At 40.9% G+C, this 27,112-nt stretch overlaps 1 protein-coding gene across 1 annotated transcript in view; it reads left to right on the top strand.

Moving 5' to 3' along the window:
* TMEM163 (transmembrane protein 163) overlaps nucleotides 1-27,112 on the top strand; it is a 246,713-nt gene that overhangs the window by 191,260 nt on the left and 28,341 nt on the right. The window contains exon 5 of the mRNA XM_043573266.1: nucleotides 6,926-7,022. Coding sequence (XP_043429201.1) covers nucleotides 6,926-7,022 — 97 coding nt within the window. The remainder of the gene's footprint in view (nucleotides 1-6,925; nucleotides 7,023-27,112) is intronic.

Here is a 27,112-nt window from a genome sequence, read left to right as displayed (position 1 = left end):
AATATGCAGCCGAGAATCCTCTATCCAGCAAATCTGTCATTTAGAATAGAAGGAGAGATAATGGTCTTCCCAAACAAAAACTGAAGGAATTCATCATCACTAAACCAGCCCTACAAGAGATCCTAAGGGGGATCCTGTGAGACAAAGTACCAGAGACATTGCTACAAGCATGAAACCTACAGACATCACAATGACTCTAAACCCATATCTTTCTATAATAACACTGAATGTAAATGGACTGAATGCTCCAAACAAAAGACATAGGATATCAGAATGGATAAAAAACCAAGACCCATCTATTTGCTGTCTACAAGAGACTCATTTTAGACCTGAGGACACTTTCAGATTGAAAGTGAGGGGATGGAGAACTATCTATCATGCTACTGGAAGTCAAAAGAAAGCTGGAGTAGCCATACTTCTATCAGACAAACTAGACTTTAAATTAAAGGCTGTAACAAGAGATGAAGAAGAGCATTATATAATAATTACCGGGTCTATCCATCAAGAAGAACTAACAATTATAAATGTCTATGCACCGAATATGGGAGCCCCCAAATATATAAAACAATTACTCACATAAGCAACCTTATTGACAAGAATGTGGTAATTGCAGGGGACTGTAATACCCCACTTACAACAATGGATAGATCATCTAGACACATGGTCAGTAAAGAAACAAGGGCCCTGAATGATACATTGGATCAGATGGACTTGACAGATATATTTACAACTCTGCATCCCAAAGCAACAGAATATAGTTTCTTCTCAAGTGCACATGGAACATTCTCCAAGATAGATCACATACTGGGCCACAAAACAGCCCTTCATAAGTATACAAGAATTGAGATCATACCATGCATACTTTCAGACCACAATGCTATGAAGCTTGAAATCAACCACAGGAAAAAGTCTGGAAAACCTCCAAAAGCATGGAGGTTAAAGAATACCCTACTAAAGAATGAGTGGGTCAACCAGGCAATTAGAGAAGAAATTAAAAAATATATGGAAACAAACGAAAATGAAAATACAACAATCCAAATGCTTTGGGATGCAGTGAAGGCAGTCCTAAGAGGAAAATACATTGCAATCCAGGCCTATCTCAAGAAACAAGAAAAATCCCAAATACAAAATCTAACAGCACACCTAAAGGAACTAGAAGCAGAGCAGCAAAGACACCCCAAACTCAGCAGAAGAAGAGAAATAAAGATCAGAGCAAAAATAAACAATATAGAGTCTTAAAAAAATGTAGACTAGATCCATGAAACCAAGAGTTGGTTTTTTGAAAAAATAAACAAAATTGATAAACCTCTAGCCAGGCTTCTCAAAAAGAAAAGGGAGATGACCCAAATAGATAAAATCATGAATGAATATGGAATTATTACAACCAATCCCTCAGAAATACAAGCAGTTATTAGGGAATACTATGAAAAATTCTATGCCAACAAACTGGACAACCTGGAAGAAATGGACAAATTCCTAAACACCCACACATTTCCAAAACTCAAACTGGAGGAAATAGAAAGCTTGAACAGACCCATAACCAGTGAGGAAATTGAATCAGTTATCAAAACTCTCCCATCAAATAAGAGTCCAGGACCATATGGCTTCCCTGGGGAATTCTATCAGACATTTAAAGCAGAGATAATACCTATCCTTCTCAAGCTATTCCAAAAAAATAGAAAGGGAAAGAAAAATTCCAGACTCATTCTATGAAGCCAGTATTACTTTGATTCCTAAACCAGACAGAGACCCAGTAAAAAAAGAACTACAGGCCAATATCCCTGATGAATATGGATGCAAAAATTCTCAATAAGATACTAGCAAATCGAATTCAACAGCTTATAAAAAGAATTATTCACCATGATCAAGTGGGATTCATTCCTGGGATGCAGGGCTGGTTCAACATTCACAAATCAATCAATGTGATACATCACATTAATAAAAAAGAGAAGAACCATATGGTCCTATCAATTGATGCAGAAAAAGGATTTGACAAAATTCAGCATCCTTTCTTAATAAAAACCCTTGAGAAAGTCGGGATAGAAGGAACATACTTAAACATCATAAAAGCCATTTATGAAAAGTCCATGGCTAATATCATCCTCAATGGGGAAAAACTGAGAGCTTTCCCCCTGAGATCAGGAACACGACAGGGATGTCCACTCTCACCGCTGTTGTTTAACATAGTGTTGGAAGTGCTAGCATCAGCAATCAGACAACAAAAGGAAATCAAAGGCATCAAAATTGGCAAAGATGAAGTCAAGCTTTCGCTTTTTGCAGATGACATATTATACATGGAAAATCTGATAGACTCCACCAAAAGTCTGCTAGAACTGATACATGAATTCAGCAAAGTTGCAGGATACAAAATCAATGTACAGAAATCAGTTGCATTCTTATACACTAATACTGAAGCAACAGAAAGACAAATAAAGAAACTGATCCCATTCACAATCGCACCAAGAAACATAAAATACCAAGGAATAAATCTAACCAAAGATGTAAAAGATCTGTATGCTGAGAACTATAGAAAGCTTATGAAGGAAATTGAAGAAGATATAAAGAAATGGAAAAACATTCCGTGCTCATGGATTGGAAGAATAAATATTGTCAAAATGTCAATACTACCCAAGCAATCTACACATTCAAAGCAATCCCAATCAAAATTTCACCAGCTTTCTTCTAGAAGCTAGAACAAGCAATCCTAAAATTCATATGGAACCACTAAAGGCCCCGAATAGCCAAAGTAATTTTGAAGAAGACGACCAAAGCAGGAGGCATCACAATCCCAGACTTTAGCCTCTACTACAAAGCTGTCCTCATCAAGACAGCATGGTATTGGCACAAAAACAGACACATAGACCAATGGAATACAATAGAAATCCCAGAACTAGACCCACAAACGTATGGCCAACTCATCTTTGACAAAGCAGGAAATAACATCCAATGGAAAAAAGACAGTCTCTTTAACAAATGGTGCTGGCAGAACTGGACAGCAACATGCAGAAGAATTAAACTAGACCACTTTCTTACACCATTCACAAAAAGAAACTCAAAATGGATTAAGGACCTGAATGTGAGACAGTAAACCATCAAAACCTTAGAGGAGAAAGCAGGAAAAGACCTCTCTGACCTCAGCCGCAGCAATTTCTTACTTGACACATCCCCAAAGGCAAGGGAATTAAAAGCAAAAATGAAATATTGGGACCTCATGAAGATAAAAAGCTTCTGCACAGCAAAGGAAACAATCAACAAAACTAAAAGGCAACCAATGGAATGGGAAAAGATATTTACAAATGACATATCGGACAAAGGGCTAGTATCCAAATCTATAAAGAGCTCACCAAACTCCACACCCAAAAAACAAATAATCCAGTGAAGAAATGGGCAGAAAACATGAATAGACACTTCTGTAAGGAAGACATCCAGATGGCCAACAGGCACATGAAAAGATGCTCAACGTCGCTCCTCATCAGGGAAATACAAATCAAAACCACACTCAGATACCACCTCACGCCAGTCAGAGTGGCTAAAATGAACAAATCAGAAGACTATAGATGCTGGAGAGGATGTGGAGAAACGGGAACCCTTTTGCACTGTTGGTGGGAATGCAAATTGGTGCAGCCACTCTGGAAAACAGTGTGGAGGTTCCTCAAAAAATTAAAAACAGACCTACCCTATGACCCAGCAGTAGCACTGCTAGGAATTTACCCAAGGGATACAGGAGTACTGATGCATAGGGGCACTTGTACCCCAATGTTTATAGCAGCACTCTCAACAATAGCCAAATTGTGGAAAGAGCCTAAGTGTCCATCAACTGATGAATGGATAAAGAAGTTGTGGTTTTTATACACAATGGAGTACTACGTGGCAATGAGAAAGAATGAAATATGGCCCTTTGTAGCAACGTGGATGGAACTGGAGAAAGTTATGCTAAGTGAAATAAGCCATACAGAGAAAGACAGATACCATATGTTTTCACTCTTATGTGGATCCTGAGAAACTTAACAGAAAACCATGGGGAGGGGGGGAAGGAAAAAAAATAAGAGGTTAGAGTGGGAGAGAGCAAAAGCATAAGAGACTCTTAAAAACTGAGAACAAACTGAGGGTTGATGGGGGGGGTGGGAGGGAGGGGAGGGTAGGTGATGGGTATTGAAGAGGGCATCTTTTGGGATGAGCACTGGGTGTTGTATGGAAACCAATTTGTCAATAAATTTCATATATTAAAAAAAATAAAAATATGGTTCTTGCCCTTAGGGGATTTGTAGTGTAATTTTGATTAAAGATATATAAGCAAGATATTATGCAAGGCGACCATCACATCCTTTACATCTTGTCTCCTTAAGAAATGTAAACAAAATTCAAATCCACTTTTTTGTGCATTGCAGTCATGTGTCTGCAGTCATCTGGAGAAAATAGGTTCCTGTAGCATTACTGTTGCCTGTCAGCTAGAAGCTCAGACATTTGTTTCTTCTCCCACCCCCTAGTCCAGAGAAGTATGGAGATGAAAACTTCCTGAAGATGTTGTAATAAACTGTCTGTAGAAGTTCTAGCACCCAAGTGGTGGCTGGCCTATTTGTGCCTCAGGGAGAGAAAGCTGCTCAGTAAAAAGATACACTACACATCCCTTAGGGATCATTAGACCTGTTCCCTCCTCACCAGCTGGGATGACGGCTCCCTCCTTGCCTTCTGTCCAGGGAGTTGTGGTTTTCTACACCACGGTGGAAGCTCCCTAAGGACAGGGCCTCTCCTGGGTTTAAGTGCAGGACTCTCAGCCCCAGTGCATGTGGGAATTACTAGGGAGCTTTCAAAAAAATGTAGATGTCTGGGTTCATCCCCAGAGATTCTGGTACAGTTGGAGTGGTCTCTGAGCAGCTGTTGAAAAAACAAACAAACAAACAAACAAACCATCCCAGACGAGTACAGCATGCCCTTGGGTTGAGAAGCACTGAGTTGGTGGTTAAATTTATCTGAAAGGGTGAATCACAGAGAGTCTCTCTTGTAGACACTCAGGAATTTTTTTGAATGGAGAAAAGCACATCACAAAATTTATATCGGAGGCCTACCCTGACTTTAGGCTCTTTTCCTATAATGGGACTGCTCACAGTCTTTGCAGAGAGGAGTGGTTATTTCAAGTGCTGGTCACAGCTGGCCTATAGCAGTCTTCCCTGTGGGCATAGCTAGGTCTCAGGGGCCAGAGCATTGGGGGCATTGATTGCCTGAGCCCTGGGATTCATTGGTCTTGCTCCAGTATCTTGTCACTAAAGACCCTCTATTAAATGGGCCTCATTCCCTCACGATACCTCTCTTGGCTGCAGCCTCTTTTCCACCATAGTCCTGCCAGGACTGGGTTACCAGCCCCAGGCTCAATGCCTCAAATCAGTGTTCTTCCCTCCTGCCACTGCGTCAGTGAATACTTATTGCCTGAAGTATCTTTTCTCTATCTTGAGCATGTGTTCTCTCCTCCAGGCTCATTATGAGGATGTATGGCACCGGGGGCAGCTCACCCATTTGATTCATAGGGCCAGATCCTCTTTTGCTCGAGTCTGTACCAGGATCCCCAACCCATTCATTGCTTTTCCTACAATCTCTATATTTTGTGTTTTATACCAGTCTGCAATGATCCCTTCTTCCTGTCTGTGTTTTTGAAAGACTAAAACCTACAACTAGAGTGTGCATTAGAAGCCTACTGAGTAAGCTCCAAGCAACCTTGTTTACCTGCTTATTTCTGACTTTTAGGTTTTGGGGACCATGTCTGTCCACAGGCTCATTAGGATTCTAAGCAAGTGTTACTTCAATGTTAGGTGGGCAATTTGAGGCCATTCTGTTAATCCAGAGAAGGGACTCCAAGATGGACGAAGAAAAACGGTTTTATTTGATAGCTCAGGGGAAAGGGTTGAGGAGGCTGCCAAGTGATGGAGGCATCAGGTTGGGATAGAAATGATTTAAGGCTAACTGTAGTCATTCACTTTTTCCTCTTTCTTTCGTTTTCATTTCATGTTTTGACTCTTGTATTACTATCATCAAGTCCTCCTGTTTACTTTCCATTTTTATCTTTGTTTCTCTTGCAAGTTGTTGTGTCTGATTTGCCAGAGAGAGCTCCTATGTTCTGAGCCCTCACAGACTTCTTACCAGCCCCCACCCCATTCCCCTGGCTGTACATCCTCTGGTTTTCCCCTTGACCTCATCCCTAACTTGCTCCTGCCTCCTCCTGTGGTGCCTTGGTTGATCTCATCCTGCCTTCTCTCCTCTCCTCTCCTTTTTAAAGAGTTCTACTCCCCTCTGGCATAAACACTCTATCTTTTGTTGTTACTAATAATTCTTCTTTTTTATCTTTGGGAAAATACAATAGTGTCTATCATGCCACATCAGAAAGAGATAGCTAGAGTAGACTTTGCCTTTGTTTAAGCCAACATCGATGGGTTATTTTTTGATGCTCATTTCATCTTCAGGTGGGAAATTTTATTCCCATTTTACAGGTGAGGATATAAAGACTAAAAGAAGTTCAGTAGGTTAGCCAAGAGCAAGCATGGTAAATGGTAAAACTTGGGATGTCTCATGCCAGAGCCTTCGTTCTGCTGTTAAACACCGAACCTTCCAGCTGGAAGAGGACCAACGTGTTGTGTTGCTGGGCCTGAGGGATGGATTTAATGGTCTTGAAGTTCCTCCCATGTTGGCACTCATGGGATGCTCTGGGATTATGTAGGATAGTGAGCCCTTTTTCCATGGGGTTGATTTTGCTGATAACACTCTAAATTATATTCTCCTAGAGATGATTCAGTATCAATTCTGAGACTATGGACAGTAATGGTGGGAGTGTGGCAAATTGTGGTTGGGTACCAGTGCTTTTTGTGTTGTGTTATTGCATGAATCAGCAGAGTGGACTTCTCACAGTTAAGATTCTCGATGTTTTGTTTCTTTACAGAGCCTGTGTCATCTTGGGGGTGATCTTCCTTCTGTCATCCATATGCATAGTGGTCAAAGCCATCCATGACCTCTCAACTAGGCTGCTCCCAGAAGTGGTAAGGTCCTTCTTCCTTAACAATTTTTCCTGGAGGTACCAGCCTCCTATGTTACCTCTTACAAAGGATTTACTGGGGAAAGTTGGGCAGGTGGAGAGAGAATAAACAATGTTTTAGGAGTGTAGAAGAATTCATTGAAGAATGTGAACGATTTGGCAGAGAGAAGCCCTGGGCAAGACAAAAAAACTTCACATAGTTGAGGTGGTTCTGGGTTCTGTGTCTCTCTCCTTAGATTTTTTGACTATTTTTAGAGCAATACGTCTTTTATGTAAGAAGAAATGGGATGATGCTTGTATAGCAGAGTGATCCAATCTGTGCCCTTTGTCTATTCAGTGGTTATTGTAATAAGAATTATTTTTCTCTTTTGCATCTCACACAAATCCATTCACATTGGATTTTTCTGGCGCAACTGACATTTGGATGCAGAAACTGGAGGATGCAATTTCATATTAAAGTCTCTTTGACTGCTTTGTTCTTTGGGTGAGAGTCATTACCTGCAGTCTGATTCTCGCCCCCCTCTCTTAGTAATGCTGAAAAAAAAATCTTTTATAGTCTCCTATCGGGTTATCTTCATAGAGAGCAGCTGGCTTACTTACCAAGAGACGAATATGCTGCCATTACAGTGATTCTCTCTTTAAAAGTCACATAGTGATTTAAATGCAAAAATATGGGCTTTTCTCTTAAGATGGAGTTTGATTTGAGTTTGGCTACATGCACCATCTTAGACAAGGCCTAAATTCTTAGAACTTACATTTCACTTTTAGAAAAATACATGTTAATACTTTCTGGAGTGACGTATTGCTTGTGTTTATGGGGAGGATTAAAATGAATGGGGCATCTCACTGCATTTAGGAGAGAAATGACACTGGCTGCCTGAACTTGCTACCCCCCTCCCACAACTGAAATTGAGATCAGAGCCATCCTTCGGTAACTCACCAGGATCTTCACTGTTATTTGTTGTTGTCACCGGGGCCAGAAGCTTGTTCTTTAATATCTCAGCAATGGCAGAGGAAAGATGGCTACCCGCCCATGGCTTTCAGGCTGTGTTGGGAGCAGAGCTAGCTGACGGGAATATTCCTATTTACTCCTCTGTGTTCTTAGTCTCACGATTGATTGTATTCCCTAACTCTGATCTCCCCGTGGGCTGGCATCCTGGACTTTTCCATCCTTTTTCTCCATCAAACTTGCTATCCTATGTTCCATTCTGTCAGAACCCGGACATTAGGTAAAATTTACAGCTGAAAGCATTAAGTATGATTAGTTAAGATGTCTGTCAGATAACATCTTTGCGTTTTACAGGGGATGGAAATATGCCTCCACTCTAATGTTTATTGGTGAGAATTTTCAGCACTAAGCTAGTTGAGACATTCATTTATTTAGGCATTAACCATTAATTTGAAGCTGGGCTAACTTGATAAGGAATGGGTAGCTGTGCTCAGGGACCTTTGCAAGGACCTCCTTTCTTTCTCTTGCTAGTGGAACTCTCTTTACCTGGGAACAGTCTCATATCATGTAGTGAAAATACTCCTAAGGGAAGAAGGTCACCAACTGAAACTACACACCAAGATATAAATGTCTGATGTCCTGTCCCATGTGGGCTTCAGAGAGGGCAAAGAGGTCCATGATTTTGCACAAGACTGGACCTGTCCTTGGAGAAGTCACACCCACTGCATCTTTTATCAGTTCTGGTGTGGGATTTAAGAATCAGACCCATTTATGGGCATCTCATCAGAACTCTAAGAAAAGAATAAGGTGGTTTTATTGTTTTGTTTTACGAGTTCAGCATTATGGAAAGATAACAGAGGCAGCAAGAAGGCCTTCTTGTCATCAGCTGAGTGGCACATGGTGGGGTGGGGGGCCAGGTGGTAGTTGACAGTGTTTCAGTCCCAAGTCTTTGGGTTCCCACTTACTGTTCTGTAAGTTTGGGGAAGCCAGCAGGCCATGGCCAGACCCCTGACCCCTGGCCTGCAGTAATTCAGCATGAGTATTTGTCCACATCTGAATTAGGAGGTGTAATCAGATGCTCACAGAAGCCAGTCCTGAACGCAGGAGAAGCTCTAGTGTAACCAGTGGTCCATGGGGACAAAAGTGTGCCTGGAGGAAAGGCCTGCCCTCTAGCGGTGCCATGCAGACTTGCTGTGCGGGTGTGTGGCCCCAGGGATGTCAAACCTTCCAAGTCTTCCAGACAGTGGAAGCCTGTGTTTAATGTGAAATAAATGGACAGCTCATTAAATGTTTTTGAAAACCCTGGTTGGGAGTGGGTGGACTATTTCATGAAGGCCAAATAAAGTATGCCTGTGGCGGTTGAAACCAGGAGACTGGTCTTCAGGGCCATGATGTCATGAATTTAGGTCCAAGTTACAGCCTCATCCTTGCCCTCAACTGCATATCTGCCTTTTTTTCCTTAGGGTGGTGGGGGGGAGGGAGGGAGAGGGCACAAGTGAATGAGGGGAAGAGAGAGGGGTGGGAGAGAGAGAAGCAGCACTCACCCGAAGCGGGGTTCCAGTTCACCCAAAGCAGGGCTCGAGCTCACCTGGTGCAGGGCTTGAACTCACAGACCATGAGATCATGACCTGAGCTGAAGTCAGATGATTGACTGAGCCACCAAGGTACCCCAGAACAGCCTTTTAAAAAAAATTAGGGGCACCTGGGTGGTTCAGTCAGTTGAGTGTCTGACTTTGACTCAGGTCATGATCTCACAGTTTGTAGGTTTGAGCCCCACATGGGACTCTGTGCTGACACTCTGTGTCTCCTTCTCTCTGCCCATGCCCTGCTCATGCTCTGTCTCTCAAAAATGAATACACATTAAAAAAATTTAATTCCAGTGTAGTTAATATACCGTGTTAGTATCAGGTGTACAATGTAGTAATTTAATAATCCTATACATTTCTCAGTGCTCATCATAAGTGTACTCTTTAATCCCTTTCTCATTTCATCCATTCCCCCACCCACCTCCCTTCTGGTAACCATGAATGTGTTCTCTATAGTTAAGAGTCTGTTTTTGGGTTTGTCTCTTCTTTTGTCTCTTTTTTCCCCTTTTTCCATTTGTTTTGTTTCTTAAATTCCACATATGTGTGAAATCATATGGTATTTGTCTTTCTCGTACTGACTTATTTCACTTAGCATTATGGTCTCTAGCTCCATCCATGTTGTTGCAAATGACAAGACTTCATTCTTTTCTATGGATAAATAATATTCCATTGTATATATATACCACATCTTCTCTATCCATTCATCTATTAAAAATTTTTTTTAATGCTTTTATTTATTTTTTTGAGAGAGAGCACGCACGAGCAAGCACAAGCAGGTGAGGGGAAGAGAGAGAGGGAGACACAGAATTAGAAGCAGGCTCCAGGCTCTGAGCTGTCAGCACAGAGCCCAACATGGGGCTCGAACTCGTGAACCGCGAGATCATGACCTGAGCTGAAGTCGGACGCTTAACTGACTGAGCCACCCAGGCACCCCTGTATCCATTCATCCATTGATGGACACTTGGAGGAAATCTTCTGTGCTGTGGGTGGGAATGCAAACTGGTGCAGCCCCTGATGAAAAGAGTATGGAGGTTCCTCAAAAAATTAAAAAAAAATACCCTACTATGCAGTAATAACACTGCTGGGTTTTTACCTGAAGAATACAAAAACACTCATCCGAATGGATATATGTACCCCTCTGTTTATTGTAGCATTATTTATAATAGCCAATCAATGGAAGCAGAACTACCTTCTTAGGTGTGATTTCTATCAGGTTGTTTTGACTGTGGGTTTGTCAGAAGCAGCATTTTCCCTACCCCAGGCCTGATCCCTGGTGGCTATTTTTCTTTCTTTTTTTTTCCTAATGTTTATTTATTTTTTGAGAGAGATGCATATACACATGTGTGTGCATACATGTATATGTGCACAGAAGAGGGGCAGAGGGGGACAGAGAGAGATAATCTTTTTTTTTTAAATATAATTTATTATCAACCAACATACAGTGTATACGGTGTGCTCTTGGCTTCAAGAGTAGGTTCCCATGATTCATCGCTTCCATACAACACCCAGTGCTCATCCCAACAAGTGCCCTCCTCATTGCCCATCACCCATTTCCCCCTCTCCTCCACTTCCCCCTCCATCAACCCTCAATTTGTTCTCTGTATTTGTCTCTTTTGGTTTGCCTCCCTCTCTGTTTGAAACTATTTTTCCCCTCCTTCCCTTCCCCCTTGGTCTTCTGTTAAGTTTCTCAAATTCGACCCTGAGTGACAACATATGATACCTGTCTTGCTCTGACTGACTTATTTCACTTAGCATAGCATAGTACCCTCCTGCTCCATACACATTGTTACAAATGGCAAGATTTCATTCTTTCTCATTGCCAAGTATTATTCCATTCTATATATAAACCTCATCTTCTTTAGTTGCTGGACTTTAGTTCTTTAGTTGATGGACATTTGGGTTCTTTCCATAACTTGGCTATTGTTGATAGTACTGCTATAAACATTGGGGTACATGTGCCCCTACGAATCAGCACTCCTGTATCCTTTGGATAAATTTCTAGTAGTGCTATTGCCAGGTTGTAGGGTAATTCTATTTTTAACTCTTTGAGGAACCTCCACACTGTTTTCCAGAGCAGCTGCACCAGTTTGCATTCCCACCAACCATGCACGAAGGTTCCCGTTTCTCCACATCTTTGCCAACATCTGTTGTTTCCTGAGTTGTTAATTTTAGCCACTCTGACCAGTGTGAGGTGGTATCTCAGTGTGGTTTTGAATTGTATTTCCATGATGATGAGTGCTATTGAGCATCTTTTCATGTGTCTGTTGGCCATCAGGATGTCTTCTTTGGAAAAGTGTCCATTCATGTCTTCTGACCATTTCTTCATTAGATTGTTTTTCAGGTGTTGAGATTGTAAGTTCTTTATAGATTTTGGATACTAACCCTTTATCTGATATGTCATTTGCAAATATCTTCTCTCATTCTGCTGGTTGCCTTTTAGTTTTGTTGATTGTTTCCTTTGCAGTGTAGAAGGTTTTTATCTTGATGAGGTCCCAGTAGTTCATTTTTGCTTTTATTTCCCTTGCCTTCAGAGACATGTCAGGTAAGAAGTTGCTGCAGCTTAGGTCAAAAGAGGTTGTTGCCTGCGTTCTACTCTAGGTTTTTGGTGGTTTCTTGTCTCACATTTAAGTCTTTCATCCATTTTGAGTTTATTTTTGTGTATGGTGTAAGAGAGTGGTCCAGTTTCATTCTTCTGCATGTTGCTGTCCAGTTCTCCCAGGACAATTTGCTAAAGAGACTGTCTTTATTCCATTGGATATTCTTTTTTTGCTTTGTCAAAGATTAGTTGGCCATGCATTTGTGGTCCAATACTGAGTTCTCTATTCTATTCCACTGGTATATGTGTCTGTTTTTGTACCAATACTATACTGTCTTGATGATTACATCTTTGTAGTAGAGGCTAAATTCTGGGATTGTGATGCCTCCTGCTTTCGTTTTCTTTTTCAACATTACTTTGGCTGTTTGGGGTCTTTTGTATTTCCATACAAATTTTAGGATTGTTTGTTCCAGCTCTGAGAAGAATGCTGGTGCAATTTTTATTGGGATTGCATTGAATGTGTAGATTGCTTTGGGTAGTATTAACAATATTTATTCTTCCAATCCATGAGCATGGAATGTTTTTTCCATTTCTTTGTGCCTTCTTCAATTTCTTTTGTAAGTTTTCTGTAGTTTTCAGCATATAGATCTTTTACATCTTTGGTTAGGTTATTCCTAGGTATTCTATGGTTCGTGGTGCAGTTATAAGTGAGGTCGCTTTCTTGACTTCTCTTTCTGTTCATTATAGGTGTGTAGAAATGCAACAAATTTCTGTACATTGATTTTGTACCCTGCGACTTTGGTGATCATATATCAGTTCTAGCAGTTGTTTGGTAGAGGCCATGTAGAGTATGTCATCTGCAAAAAGTGAAAGTTTGATTTCTTCTTTGCTAGTTTTGATGCCTTTTATTTCATTTTTTTGTCTGAATGCTGATGCTAGGACTTCCAACGCTGTGTTAAACAACAGTGGTGAGAGTGGACACCCCTGTCATGTTCCTGATCCCAGGGGAAAGCTCTCAGTTTTTGCCCATTGAGGATATTAGCTGTGGGCCTTTCATATATGATTTTTATATGATTTTTACCATATGTTCCTTCTATCCTGACTTTCCTGAGAGTTTTTATTTAGAAAGGATGCTATATTTTGTCAAAGACTTTTTCTGCATCTATTGACAGGATCATATGGTTCTTATCCTTTCTTCTATTAATGTGATGTATCACATTGATTGATTTGCAAATATTGAATCAGCCCTGCAGCCCACAAATGAATCCCACTTGATCATGGTGAATAATTCTTTTAATATACTGTTGAATTTGATTTGCTAGTATCTTGTTGAGAATTTTTGCATCTGTGTTCATCAGGGATATTGGCCTACAATTCTCCTTTTTTTGTGGGGTCTCTGTCTGGTTTGGGAATCAAGGTAATGCTGGCTTTATAGATTGAGTCCAGAAGCTTTCCTTCCATTTCTGTTTTTTTGGAACAGCTTGAGAAGGATAGGTATTAACTCTGCTTTAAATGTCTGGTAGAATTACCCTGGGAAGCCATCTGGCCCAGGACTCTTATTTATTTGGAGATTTTTGGTAACTGATTCAATTTCTTCACTAGTTATGGGTCTTTTCAGATTTTCTATTTCTTCCCATTTGAGTTTTGGTAGTGTGTGGATGTTTAGGAATTTGTCCATTTCTTCCAGGTTGTCCAGCTTGTTGACATATAATTTTTCATAGTATCCTCTAATAATTGTTTATATTTCTGTGGTGTAGGTTGTGAGCTCTCCTCTTTCATTTCATGATTTAGCTATTTGGGTTCTGTCTATTTTCTTTTTGATAAGTCTGGCTAGGGGTGTATCAATTTTGTTTATTCTTTCAAAAAACCAGCTTTTAGATCCATTGATGGGTTACACTGGTGTTTGTTTATGTTTTTTGGATTCTATATTGTTTATGTCTGCTCTAATCTTTATTATTTCTCTTCTTCTGCTGGCTTTGGGGTTTCTTTCCTGTTCTTCTTCTAGTTCCTTTATGTATGTGGTTAGGTTTTGTATTTGGTATTTTTCTTGTTTCTTTTTTTTTTTTTTTTTTTTTTTTATTATTTTTTTTTCAACGTTTATTTATTTTTGGGACAGAGAGAGACAGAGCAGGAACGGGGGAGGGGCAGAGAGAGAGGGAGACACAGAATTGGAAACAGGCTCCAGGCTCCGAGCCATCAGCCCAGAGCCCGACGCGGGTCTCGAACTCACGGGCCGCGAGATCGTGACCTGGCTGAAGTCGGACGCTTAACCGACTGCGCCACCCAGGCGCCCCTCTTGTTTCTTGAGATAGGCCTGGATTGCAATGTATTTTACTCTTTAGACTGCCTTTGTTGCATCCCACCAAGTTTGGACTGTTCTGTTTTCATTTTCATTTGCTTCCATATATTTTTTAATTGCTTCATTAATTACCTGGTTGACATATTCATTCTTTAGTAGGATGTTCTCTAACCTCCATGCATTTGAAGGCTTTCCAAATTTTTCCTTGTGGTTGATTTCAAGTTTCATAGGATTGTGATCTGAAAATATGCACGATATTATCTCAATTCTTTTACATTTATTGAGGGCTGTTTGTGATCCAGTATATTATCTATCTAGGAGAATATTCCATGTGCACTCAAGAAGAATGTGTATTCTGCTGCTTTTGGATGAAAAGTTCTGAATATATCTATCAAGTCCATCTGGTTTAGTGTATCATCAAGGCCATTGTTTCCTTGTTGATTTTTCTGGCTAGATGATCTGTCTGTTGTTGTAAGTGGGGCATTAAAGTCCCCTGCAGTTACCATATTCTTATCAATAAGATTGCTTATGTTTGTGATTACTTGATTTATATTTTTGGGTGTTCCAAATTGGATGCATAAACATTTACAATTGTTAGCTCTTCTTGATGGTTAGATCCCCAATTATATCATCATGACCTTCTTCATCTCTTGTTACAGTCTTTAGTTTAAAATTTAGTTTATCTGATGTAAGTATGGCTACTCCAGCTTTCTTTTGAGTTCCAGTAGCGTGATAGATAGTTCTCCATCCCCTCACTTTAAATCTGAGGGTGTCCTCAGGTCTAAAATGCTTTCAACAATATCTAAGTCAAGGAAAGAGCCCAAATATCCATCAAATGATGAATGGATAAAGAAGATGTGGTTTGTATATAGAATGGAATACTACTTGGAAATGAGAAAGAATGAAATCCTGCCATTTGCAACAATGTGGATGGAGCTGGAGGGTATTATGCTAAGTGAAATAAGCCAGTCAGTGAAAGACAGATATTATATGTTTTCACTCATGTGTGTAACTTGAGAAACTTAACAGAAGACCTTGGGAGAAGGGAAGGGGGAAAAATAGCTTCAAACACAGAAGGAGGCAAACCCATAAGAGACTCTTAAACACTGAGAGCAAACTGAGGGTTAATGGCGGGGACAGGGGAGAGGGGGGAAAATGGGTGATGGGCATTGAGGAGGGTACTTGCTGGGATGAGCACTGGCTGTTGTATGTAAGCGATAAATCACGGGAATCTACCCCCAAAACCAAGAGCACACTGTACACACTGTCTGTTAGCCAATTTGACAATAAATGATATTTAAAAAAAAACTGTAAATGTAAAATGAAAATGTAAAATGTAAAAAGAAAACAGAAAAAAATGAGTCTCTTGTAGACAGCATATAATGGATCTTAATTTTTTATCCATTCTGATACCCTATGTCTTTTTATAGGGGCATTTAGTCCATTTCCTTTTGGAGTTATTATTGAAAGATATGGATTTAGTGTCATTGTGTTATCTGTAGGTTTCACACTTGTGGTGATATCTCTGGTCCTTTGTAATCTTTGCAGCATTCCACTCACACAGTCCCCTTTAGGATCTCCTGCAGGGCTGGTTTAGTGGTCATGAACTCCTTCAGTTTTTGTCTGTCTGGGAAAGCCTTTATCTCTCCTTCTATTCTGAATGACAGCCTTGTGGATAAAGGATTCTTGGCTGCATATTTTTCCTATTCAGTGCATTGAATGTGTCCTGCCACTTCCTACTGGCCTGCCAGGTTTGAGTGGACAGGTCTGCTACTACCCTTATGTAGTAAGGTAATACTCTTGTAGGTTAAGGCCCATTTGTCTCTAGCTGCTTCAGAATTCTCTCTTTATCTCTGTATTTTGCCAGTTTCACTATGACATGCCGTGGTGAAGACCTATTTTTGTTGAGTCTGAAGGGAGTTCTGTGTGCCTCCTGGATTTGGATGTCTGCTTCCTCCCCCAGATTAGGGAAGTTCTCAGCTATAATTTGTTCAAGTAAACCTTCTGCGCCTCTCTCTCTCTCTCTCTCTCTCTCTCTCTCTCTCCCTCTCCCTCTCCCTCTCCCTCTCCCTCTCCCTCTCCCTCCCTCCCCTTTCCCCCCACTTCTCTCTTTCTCATCTTAAGCAGGCTCCATGCTCAGTGCAGAGCCTGACCCATGACTCAGTCCAACCACCATGGGACTATGACCTGATCCAAAATCAAGAGTCGGACAGTCAACCAACTGAGCCACCGAGGCACATCAATGACTTTCTTTTTAATGTAGCTGCACAATTCTCAGAGTGAGAATAATTGCAAGAATGTGTAAGCTTTGACTAAGAAAGCTATGCAATTAAGAATTTCCCAACTATGAAGTATAGTGACTGAACTGTGGCTGTGTCGCTGGGCCCTCAGCATCGTGCTGGAGAAGCCAGACCAGTGGGCTCTCCAGGGGCCCCAGCACAGGAATCTGTGCCTTCGACTGCAAGGGCTTCATGACTAAATGGTGCAGTCTGTTCTGCACAACCTGCACATGACCACATAGGATCCTTAATGAAACAGATTCCAAAATAACCTTCTCAGACACTCTATCTGAACTGTGCTTCTAGAAGTCAGGAGAATGGGCAGTGCCTCAAGTGTAGTAGTTGCCTTGTGTCTTCGGGTTGCTTTGAAAAGAACATCAACTTCTTACCGTTTTTACCCCCAGCATGCCCTGCTTATGTTGAGAAGGGACAGGTGGTGTGTTTCTCCTTTTTGGTAGATGTGGGGGCTCTGAAGCTGAAGTGATCTCCTTGAGGTGGTCAGCAGCAGAGCCTAGACTTGAACCTTTGTCTCCTAGTTCATAGCTGTCTTGGCTGCTGGTACTCTGGGGCTACTATGGTCCTGTTGTTCTTTGGCTTTTCAGGTCTGGCCCTCCTGAGCTCTTGTACTGAGAGGGGCTTCTGCTAGGGTTGTCTTGGAAGGGGAGGTCCAGGCCCCCAGCAAGTCCCATCTCTAGCCTGTCTGGCTACTCCTGCTACCTCCACTCCTTACCATTCTCTGTCCAGATTATTTGCCTCTTGAAAACCCCATAGGCAGGTTAGCCAAGAAGTGATGCAGAATGCTGTGGAACAAGTATGGAATGAGGGAGCCATGGGATGCATGGAACCACATGGAAGGAAGCGCTTTAGGGGAGCTGCTTAGCATGGCAGAAGGTATGTGGGTGTGGCAGGCTGACCTGTTGGAGGTGTGGGCCCTCTTGGCCTGTCCTTACCCATGAGACCAGTTGCTTAGCCTCCCTGACCCTTTCTCATTTGTAAACTGGAGATAATACTCATGTCAGAGGTTTAGGATAAGATCAAATGAGCCATTTATTTAAAATAACAGTCATTAGAAGACAGTGCTACTGTTGAGGCTGCTGCTGCCAACATTCTGATTTTTGGTGTTTCCGAATCACTGATCAAAGTCACCCTGAGTTGTGACCTGAGATAACCACAGACTTGGTCCCTCAGTCCCCTGGCTGGATGGAGCTGGTGGTGTTTTCTCTGAGATTAGGGGGCCATAGCTAATCTTGGGCCAGTCTTTGGGAGAACACTCAACACATTGTGGGAAGACCTGTCCTCCAAGCCTACATCCCAACTGATCAGATTTGTGACTGTTAGTAAATCATGTCTCTTCTATGAGCAAGACTCTCATCTGTGTAGATGGGCGTCAGGTCACCTACTCCACCAGAAAGAAATGTTACAATGAATGTGAAAATGCTCTCTAAGCTGTTGTGCTTCACAAAAGAAAGAGTGTATCTTGGTTCTGATTCTAAGGCCATAGCAGTCCCATCCTTGCTCATGAGCTTCTCAGTGTCCTGTTTAGTTGGACTGGCTCATTGCTTCTTCTGCCTGTAGTGGACCAAGACTTCTTCACCCTGAGCTCCTAGCTATTGTCTGGGTCCAATCTCCTTAAATGGTCATGTGGCAGTAATAGTGATTACAATTGTAATTAAAATAGCTACAGATTGGTGATAAATAATATATGGCTATGTGTTGATAATAATAATCATACCATTTGAATGTCTGCTAGTCCCCAGACCTTCTGTCTAGGCACTGAGGATTCAGAGTCAAGTAGCACTAGTGGCTAGAGTTTTTTCATTGCTCTGCAAAGCCCTTGACTTCTTATAGGAGCTGGATTTTGCTCCCAGGGAATTCACAGTTGGAGAAAGCCCCATCTACTGATACATTCAGTTTATGGTGATAAGGGTTGCGATAGAAACAATCATGTGAGAATACAGTGAATGCTTCCATATTAAGCCTAGAGGTGGAGGAGGTGTGTTGGGGCTTTCTTGGAGGAGCAGACCCTCCATATAACATCTGAGGAAGAGTGGGAATTGGCAAGGTGGGCTTTTGCAGAGAAGGGGGTAGGGTGAAGTCTAGGAGGAGGAGGCTGTTATAGGCATAGCAGTGGCAGCAGGAGCCTGTGTTCATGTTTCTCCCCCACCCCCCTCTGTCTCTTCTCTGTTTCCTTTGTGCACCAGTGTCTCTGGGTAGGAGGAAGGAATTGAGAGAGAAAAATGCAAAGAAGGAGGAGGCAAAGGAAGAAGGGAAAAATAACTTTGTGTTATAAGTCAGAAATGTTTGCTTAGCATAATTTTGATTCTTCCTTTAGTAGCAAGGTTGTCCTTCAAGTCTCCCTTGACTATCTGTCTACTAAGTTCTTGTCTCAGATGCCAGCTTACCCACCAGAACAAAGGAACTTCTAGCAATGAAAGTGAACCCCTTTCAGCTGCTCATTTTCTTGCTCTGTTTCATCTCCAGTCCTTGCTGAATGTGAAGGCAGCCCCTGGCATAGTGGCCATCTTCTTGCATTGGTGTACCTGTTCAACAAGTATCTCCCACACTTGAAGGTTGGGCTGGCTCTGCAGAAGGTCCGTGGTGTTCCCGCAGGAGCCGCAGGTGGGATTCCACTCTTAGGAGCAAAACCAGAGATAAACCTCTCGTAAAGGACATTTCAGGATTGTACTTGCAAGGTTACAGCCAAGAACGTGCCCAAGGATTTTCCTACCTGTGGAAGTGACTGATTCTTGAATTCATAGGCTTTTGATTTGTAGGATTCGATACTGTTCCCAGCTCAGGTTGCGTAATGCTGTAGGCTCCTCCTTGTGCAGTAATCTGTACTGACTGTGAAGTGTTTAGCATTCAGCACTGCACTATAGCTTGGCTTGGTAGGAGTTATTTCTAGGCTCTTAAGCCGCAATTACTATGCTCTCAGAGAGTCTCTACCTTATGCAGAGGGTGGAGACAAGTTGACAAGTCTCCTTCCCACACCTCTGTTGTCAGTTTCCTTTCTTCCTACCCTTCCTCTCAGGACCTCTCCCCTTCCCACACTTAACCCTTTGAGCTCCCTCCTTGCCCACCTCCTTGGAAATCTCATTTCTACCCTCATTCCTTCTCTTTCTGGCCTCTTTAGTGACTCCCTGCCTTCTTACCCAGGCATTTTCTCTCTAGCCCTTTTTCCCCCCACCTCCCTTCAGCCTGTGCTGTTCTTGAAAGTGCTCTATCTGAAAACACTCACCCCTCCCTTCCCATTCTTCTTTGTCACCTCAGTTTCAAACCCTGCCTCCCCTCAGCCTGCACTTGGCAGTCTTACAAGCCCATTCATTATGGTGTCCTTTTTGAGACAAAAAAAAAAAAAAAACCCTGTTGAACAGAAGGAAATGAGGAAGAAAGGTGGGGCAAGCATAAAGGTTTGGGGCCAGGTAAGTGGCTTCACAGAGGTGCTGCCCACCAGTCAGCTTGCCAGCCTCAGGTTGCCTGAGGCAAGTGCCTCATTCGTGGGAGTGAGTTTTTAACGGTTCCTTCAGCTGTGAGTGAGTACTCTGGGGCAGTGTAGTCTTGTGGCTAAGGATGTGGGAACTAAAGTCAGGAACATAGGTCCCAACTTTGCCACCTTTTAACTAGAACTATCTGGGCAGGTTGTTTATCCTTTCTCTGCCTCAGTTTCTTTCTTTATTTTTTAATGTTTATTTATTTTTGAGAGAGAATCAACGGGGGATGGGCAAAGAGAGGAGAACAGAGGATTTGAAGCAGGCTCTGTGCTGACAGCAGAGAGCCCGATATGGGGCTCGAACTCACGAACTGTGAGATCATGACCTGAGCCGAAGTTGGATGCTTAACCGACTGAGCCACCCATTCATCCCAGTTTCTTTGTTTTTAAAATAGAATTAATAATGGTACTCTCTTTGTGAGACTGTTAAGAAAACAAAAAGATGTAGGTAATGTACTTAGCATATAACTATTGAATAAATGTTGGCTGATACTGCTGTTGGACCAGAGAAGAAGTTTCTAAGGAAGCGGGTGGACCTTTGTTTCTAAAATTTCTGGATCTGCCATCAGCAATAGACAGATCATCTTCAGTATGACATGCTCTCAAGCATAACTCTGATTTGTATTATCTCATACTTAAAACACACACACACACACACACACACACACACACACACACACACACACACATTCAAGGTCTTTGAGATCCCCTCTGCCAATATCTCCTCAGCACTGCAAAAAGAAAGGCAGAAATTTGTGGTGTCAGACATCACTATTGTCCCAGGCTTGTTACCTCAAACAGAATAATTCCATTACCTCAGCAAGACTGACCTCTTCATTCATCCTATAGCCAGGGGCCTACAGACTTCTACACAGAAGAAACTAAGCACGGATGAAAGCAGATTCTTATTGGCTTGAATGAGTTCAAGGAGAATAAAGAGTCCAAAAATAGATCCACACATATCTGGTTAACTGGTTTTCGACAAAGGTGTTAAGGCAATTCAATGGAGGAAAGGAAAGTTTTGTCAGTAAATGTTTCTGGAGCGACTAGGTAGCCATATGGACAAAAATGGACACCAGCCTTTATATAGAAATTAACTCAAAATGGATCATAATCCTCAATGTAAAATTTAAAACTCCAAAGCTTCCAAAAGAAAACAAAGGAGGACATCTTTGCAGTCTTGGGTATGGCATGAAGAGCATGAACCATTAAAATAAAAAAAAATTGAAAATTGGAATTTATCAAAATAAAAAACCTTGGCTCTTCCAAGATGCCATTAAGAAAATGACCAGACAGCACAGATAACACACATGTATATCAGACAAAAGACTTCTATCCAGAATATATAAAGAAGAGCTGATGATAATAAGATCAACAACCCAGTAAGGGAATCCTCCCTTCCATTTCGTCTTTCTCCATAAAGTCTTTATGTCCGGTAGTGAAAGTTTGTTCTCCATAAGGACTTTATACATTTTTATTAAGATTATTCCTTGATATTTTGTGAGCTTTGTTGCTATTTTAAGGGTTAATACTTCTTTCACTTCTATATTATTACTGAATTAACACTAATGATATTTGGATATTGATCTTGCTAGGTTTTGTTTTGTTTTATCAGTTGATTATTTTGGATGTTTTATTTGAACAACAGCTCCTCTCTCCTTTCCAATTCTATTATTTCTCTTTTTTTCTTATTTATTAGCCAAGGTCTTCAATACGATATTAAATAGTTTGCTGCTGATTTTGGAGTGACTATTCAATTTCTTGTTTGCTAAGAGTACTTTTTTTTTTTTAATCACAAATAGATGCTGAATTTTGAGTGCGATTTCTGTATGTACTGAGATAATTATTTTCCATTAAGAGGTTAATATTTTTAATTAATCAATATTCTAATATTGAGGCATCCTTGAATTCTTGAAACAAACCCTATTCATCCAGAAAGTATTATTCTTTTAATTCATTGCTTATTTTTGCTTACTATTTCATTTAGGATTTTTTTCATCTTTGCTCATAAGTGACATTAGTCTAAAGACCCTGTCCTTGTGTACCACATATAGTGAGTTCTGTAGCTTTTCTGTTCTTTTTCTGTGCTTTGGAGTACTGGTTATACTGTAGAAATTATTTGTTCCTTAAGTTTTAGTAGAACTTACCTGCCAAGTGGAGCCTATTGCCTTTTGGAGAGGCAGTAAAGTACATCCTCTGTTAAGATAGTGATTTCTAGAGCCAGACTGCCTCTGTGCATTAGCTGTGAGACGTGGACAAGTTATCTCACTGCTTTGGCTCCAGTTTTCTCCTCTGTAAAATATGTATAATAAACACAATATTAGTACCTATCCCATAGAGTTGTAAGAATCAGCCCAGTTAATTCATGTAAAAAGCATTTTAAAAAGTATTCAGCACTTTGTTCTATTATTATTATCACCACTATTCCTGATTTTTTTCCCCCTGCTGCCTCAAACATTTTTATAGTTTATAGTTTTGGAACAATTTTCAAAATTCGTTTTTCTAGAAAATTCCCCATTTTATCTAGGCTTTCAAATTTATTGCATTGAATTTGCTCATATTATTTGCAAAAGATTTTTTTAAAAACCTTAAATCCATCTGTACTTATGTGCCTTATTTTATCGCTAATGTTTATTTGTGCTGTTGCTTTTTGTTTTTTAAGCCAGCTTACCAAAAGTTTATTCATCTTTTTAGAAAACCTGCATTTGATTTCATGGATCACGCTGATTTGCTTTCTACTTCATTAAGCTCTCATCTTTAGTAGTTCCTGCTATTTTGTTCACACTTGGTTTTTGGGGGCGGGTAAGTAAGTTTTTATGTTTTTTATTTTTCCTTTTTAATTTTTGCTGTTGGCGTTTCATTTTCCCCCGTTTTGTTTTCAGACTAAGAGAGGGACAAAATAGACATTTATGGAAGGTGCAGCAAAAACACTTTGCACAGAAGTGTGTTCTGCACATTGTATCTTTTAGGTGCTGGGCAAGTTTTAGATTCTGACCTCACCTACACTCTGCCAGATAAGGACCTCTGATGGACCCCTGATATATATATTATATATTATATATTATATATTATATATTATATATTATATATTATATATTATATATTTATTATATATTATATATTATATTATGTATTATGCATTATGTATTGTATATTATATATTATGTATTATATATTATATATTATATATTATATATTATATAATATGTATATTAAAGCTTTTGTTTCTTTTTGAGAGACAGCGAGGGTAGGAGAGGGGCAGAGAGAGAGAGAATCCCAAGCAGGTTCAGTGCTGTTAGTGTAGAGCCTGATGTGGGACTCGAACTCACAAACCACGAGATAACGACCTGAGCCAAAATCAAGAATCAGATGCTTAACCGATTGAGCCACCCAGGTGTCCTGAAGGCCTGATATTTATACATGTGAAAAACAATTCAGATTCTCTGGTGACTGAACCACAGTGAGAGCTCTTAGGGTAACCGACTAACAGAGCAGGGCAGGAGTGTAAGTGTGTTACCCAGTGTGATGTCAGGTTTCCGTGTTGAACATCGTGTACAGCTGCTAGGCTGTAGTCTCCAGTTATTCAGTCAAACACTACTCAGGTGTTGCTGGGAAGGAATTTCATGGAAGTGATTAATGTCTGTAATCAGAAAGGAGATGATCCTCAGTAATCTGGGTGGGCTTGATGCAGTCAGTTGAAAGACTTTAAGAGCAGAGAGGAGGCTTCCCTGAGGAAGAAGCAACTCTTCCTGTGGAGAGCAGCTTCAGCTGGTGCCTGTGTTCCAGCCTGCCCTTCTGGCCAGTTGGCCCCCTGGATCTTGGACTTGCCTTGCCTGTCCCCACAGTCATACAAGTCATCTCCTTGCAGTACATCTCTTAATATGGGTACCCTGCTGGTTCTCTTTCTCTGACTAATATACTCACAAATTACTGCCCTGAAGTATTTTCTTTATATTGAGTTTTGATTTTTATCCAAGTAGTGCATGTTTATAATTTAAATTACCATTTATTCTACAAGAGTCATTAAAAAAAATCACCCCCTTTCTAGAAGCAGCCATTTATAACTTTCAATCTCCACTTCTCTAAGCAGCATGCATATGTTGCTACTTTTTGCTTTGTCATTTACAGGTATGCTTTCTTGACTTCTTACTCTGGTGGGCTCTTTAAGCATCCCTCATTACCTCCCAGTGTATTTGCATTGGCATTTTGATTAGATCAACACTCCATATTATTATGAGGATTGTAAATATTATTTGTAGTTGAGCCTACATGGCTTTACTTTTTTCTTTTATTTTTTTCTTTCTTGCATTACACTGTGTGTTCCCTGATGCTAGCAAGTGACATGTAATATAAATTACACACACACACACACACACACACACACATATGTGCACATTCTAGGTCAGCTCCACAGTTGTTATCTTGGGATCTCATTCACTGTAATCCTGGGTTGTAGCTTACTGGATCCCATGTTGCTGTCTTTCATGGCGTGCTCCACTCTTGGGGAGGAGCTTATCCTTAAGTAGCTTTCTAAGAACAGGTAGAAGGAAGGCAACATTTTTTGAGACTTAAAATGTCTGAAACTGTTGCTGTTCTAGCCTCACACTATTTGGTAGGTTTCCTGGATGGAAGTGAGTTTCTGAAGCTCCACTGTCTTCTAGTATTTCTAGTGTTGCTTTTTAGAAATGTAATGCTATTTAATAACCTGCTTTTGTTGTTGTTTTTGTTGTTTAAAGCCCTTTGGTCCCTCTAAAGGCAAGATCTTCCATTCGTCCTCAGTGTTCTGGCTTTCCCAAAGGCTGGCTATCTGATTATATTTAAGAAAAATGTATTTATGATTGTATGGGGGTGAGACTTCTAGAGCAGGAGATTTTAACCTAGTTTTTGGGTTCATGGATGGTATTTAAAGGATCCATGAACTTCGGTTGGGAAGAAATCATGTCTTCTTTTGCATTTACCCTTTATCTGAAATTTAGCCTTTTCTTCCATCATAAAATTAGGCAATAAACCACAGCTGGTAATATTAGAGTCCTTGTAACTTTGTCACCAGTGAAAATCAGATCTTGTTTGTCTAAGACTAGTTTTGGCAGATATCTCAAAATATTTTTTGTGCTTATCATAAAATAACTGTTCTTAATTGATCTGCTTTTATATTTTGCGATTTAATACATTAATTTAGAAGCACCTATTAAAGCACAGTTTTTTATATCTTACTAGATGTATGCTACTATAATTTGTTTCTAAGTCTACATATTTTATTATTTTATTCTATGCACTTAAAGTCATTTTCTCTATTCTTTGGGTTACTCAACTTTGTGGGGTAGTAGGTAAATTACCTTAACATCTCTTTTCAATGCAGTAATAACCCCTGCCTCCAGCGGAACCTGGCGTGCCCAGGGTGAAGAGCCTTTGTTTTGCTCTCTGCAGTGCATATGCTTTATTGCCTGTTGGGGAACTGTACCAACACACTCAGCAGTGGGGGAGGGGGCCCAGGCCTCTTAGGGACATTGTCAGTTAATCTCACCCCCCCCCCCCCCCCCGCCTTTTAGTCCTACCTCTTTCACTGCTGTTGCAGTAGCACCTAGTGGCATTGATTCCTGAGCTTTCAGGAGTTCTGATATGTTCTCGCCCTTACTGCCTGCTCTAAGATTCCACCATTTTTTGCACCTTCTGGCAGGTACAACTCTTTTGTCTACTTTCCCAACTGACATAGTTTTGTGGCTATTGTCCTTGGGGGGTTTATGCTTAAAAAGAAAAGAAAAGAAAAGAAAAGAAAAGAAAAGAAAAGAAAAGAAAAGAAAAATCCCTGTGCTTCCATTTAGTAGTTCTTAGAAAACCTGTATGTTTGTGACTATTTCAGTATCTTCAGGTGGAATCTCTTCTGATTTTTAAGGTGTTGTCAATGTTCTTAGCATTGTGAATTGTTTGTTCTTTTCCTTTTATGTCATCAACATTGAAAGTCAGGGCCATCAGGCAACTTTAGAGGAAGACTGTCCTGTATATCTATGTGTAGTAGAATTTAGGTCAGACAGCTAGGGGTTTGAATACCTTCTGTATTACTGACCAGCTGTGTAACCCGACCCTAGGCAGGTCACTTAGCCTTTTTGTTTGTAGTCATAATTTCTACATAGCAGGAATCTTGAAATGTTTATGTTTAAAATGAAATTAAATTGTCTATTAAGGCTTTGGAAAAAAAGCCTTGTCTGTAATGGGCATTAATAGTAGTATGGCTTGCATTGTTAGGATTGTTACATAAGGAAATCTCTAGTTTGATATAGGGGTATTGGCATGTTATTCATACCAACAAAGGTAGAAAAGCAGGCAGCCAGAAGATAGTGCTTCCTTTGTGACACAGAGCTGTTCAAACGCAGCAGTAGCTCTGTGTCATGAGGGGTTAGCTGACGCGTTTTCATGCTTTGTTCAGGTTTTAGGGACCCCCCAGAGGGATCACTTCCTTTAAATGTCCCATGGTTACAGGGGGAGAAAGTGTGTGATTGCCTCCAGAATGGCTCATCTCCAATTCTGTGGCAGTCAGCATTCAGGGGTTAGGATGCTTGCTCCCCGTGAGCCTGGCTTTCCTATCTTGCATCAGAAAACAGCAATCAGACTGCCGCCTCGTGTGACAGAAGCCAGGCTGCCTCTTGGCATGGCAGCCAAGCACTTGAAAGTGCCCCCCTTGTCCCTGACGCAGTCACAGTGCCTCGGCTGACGCCATCTTGTCCTCCTCTGAAGCACCTCGTGACCCTGGCAGTGTCAGCTCTGTGGTGCCCATGGAGCTGGGCATCTGTTCCCTTCACACGACTGCAGGTCCTCCACTGTCAGGTTGGCCAATCTGGCCAGAAATCCCAAGGGACTGGGATCCCAAGCCCCACCAGTGGCCCAGGTCCAGTGGCTGCACAACCTTTGTTTGCATGAGTGTGTGAACACCAACTCTTGACTGCCTGACATCAAAGTG

This window comes from Prionailurus bengalensis, chromosome C1 (assembly GCF_016509475.1).
Source record: "Prionailurus bengalensis isolate Pbe53 chromosome C1, Fcat_Pben_1.1_paternal_pri, whole genome shotgun sequence".
NCBI classification, from domain to species: Eukaryota; Metazoa; Chordata; class Mammalia; order Carnivora; family Felidae; genus Prionailurus; species Prionailurus bengalensis.
This window is presented reverse-complemented; position numbering and strand designations above follow the sequence as displayed.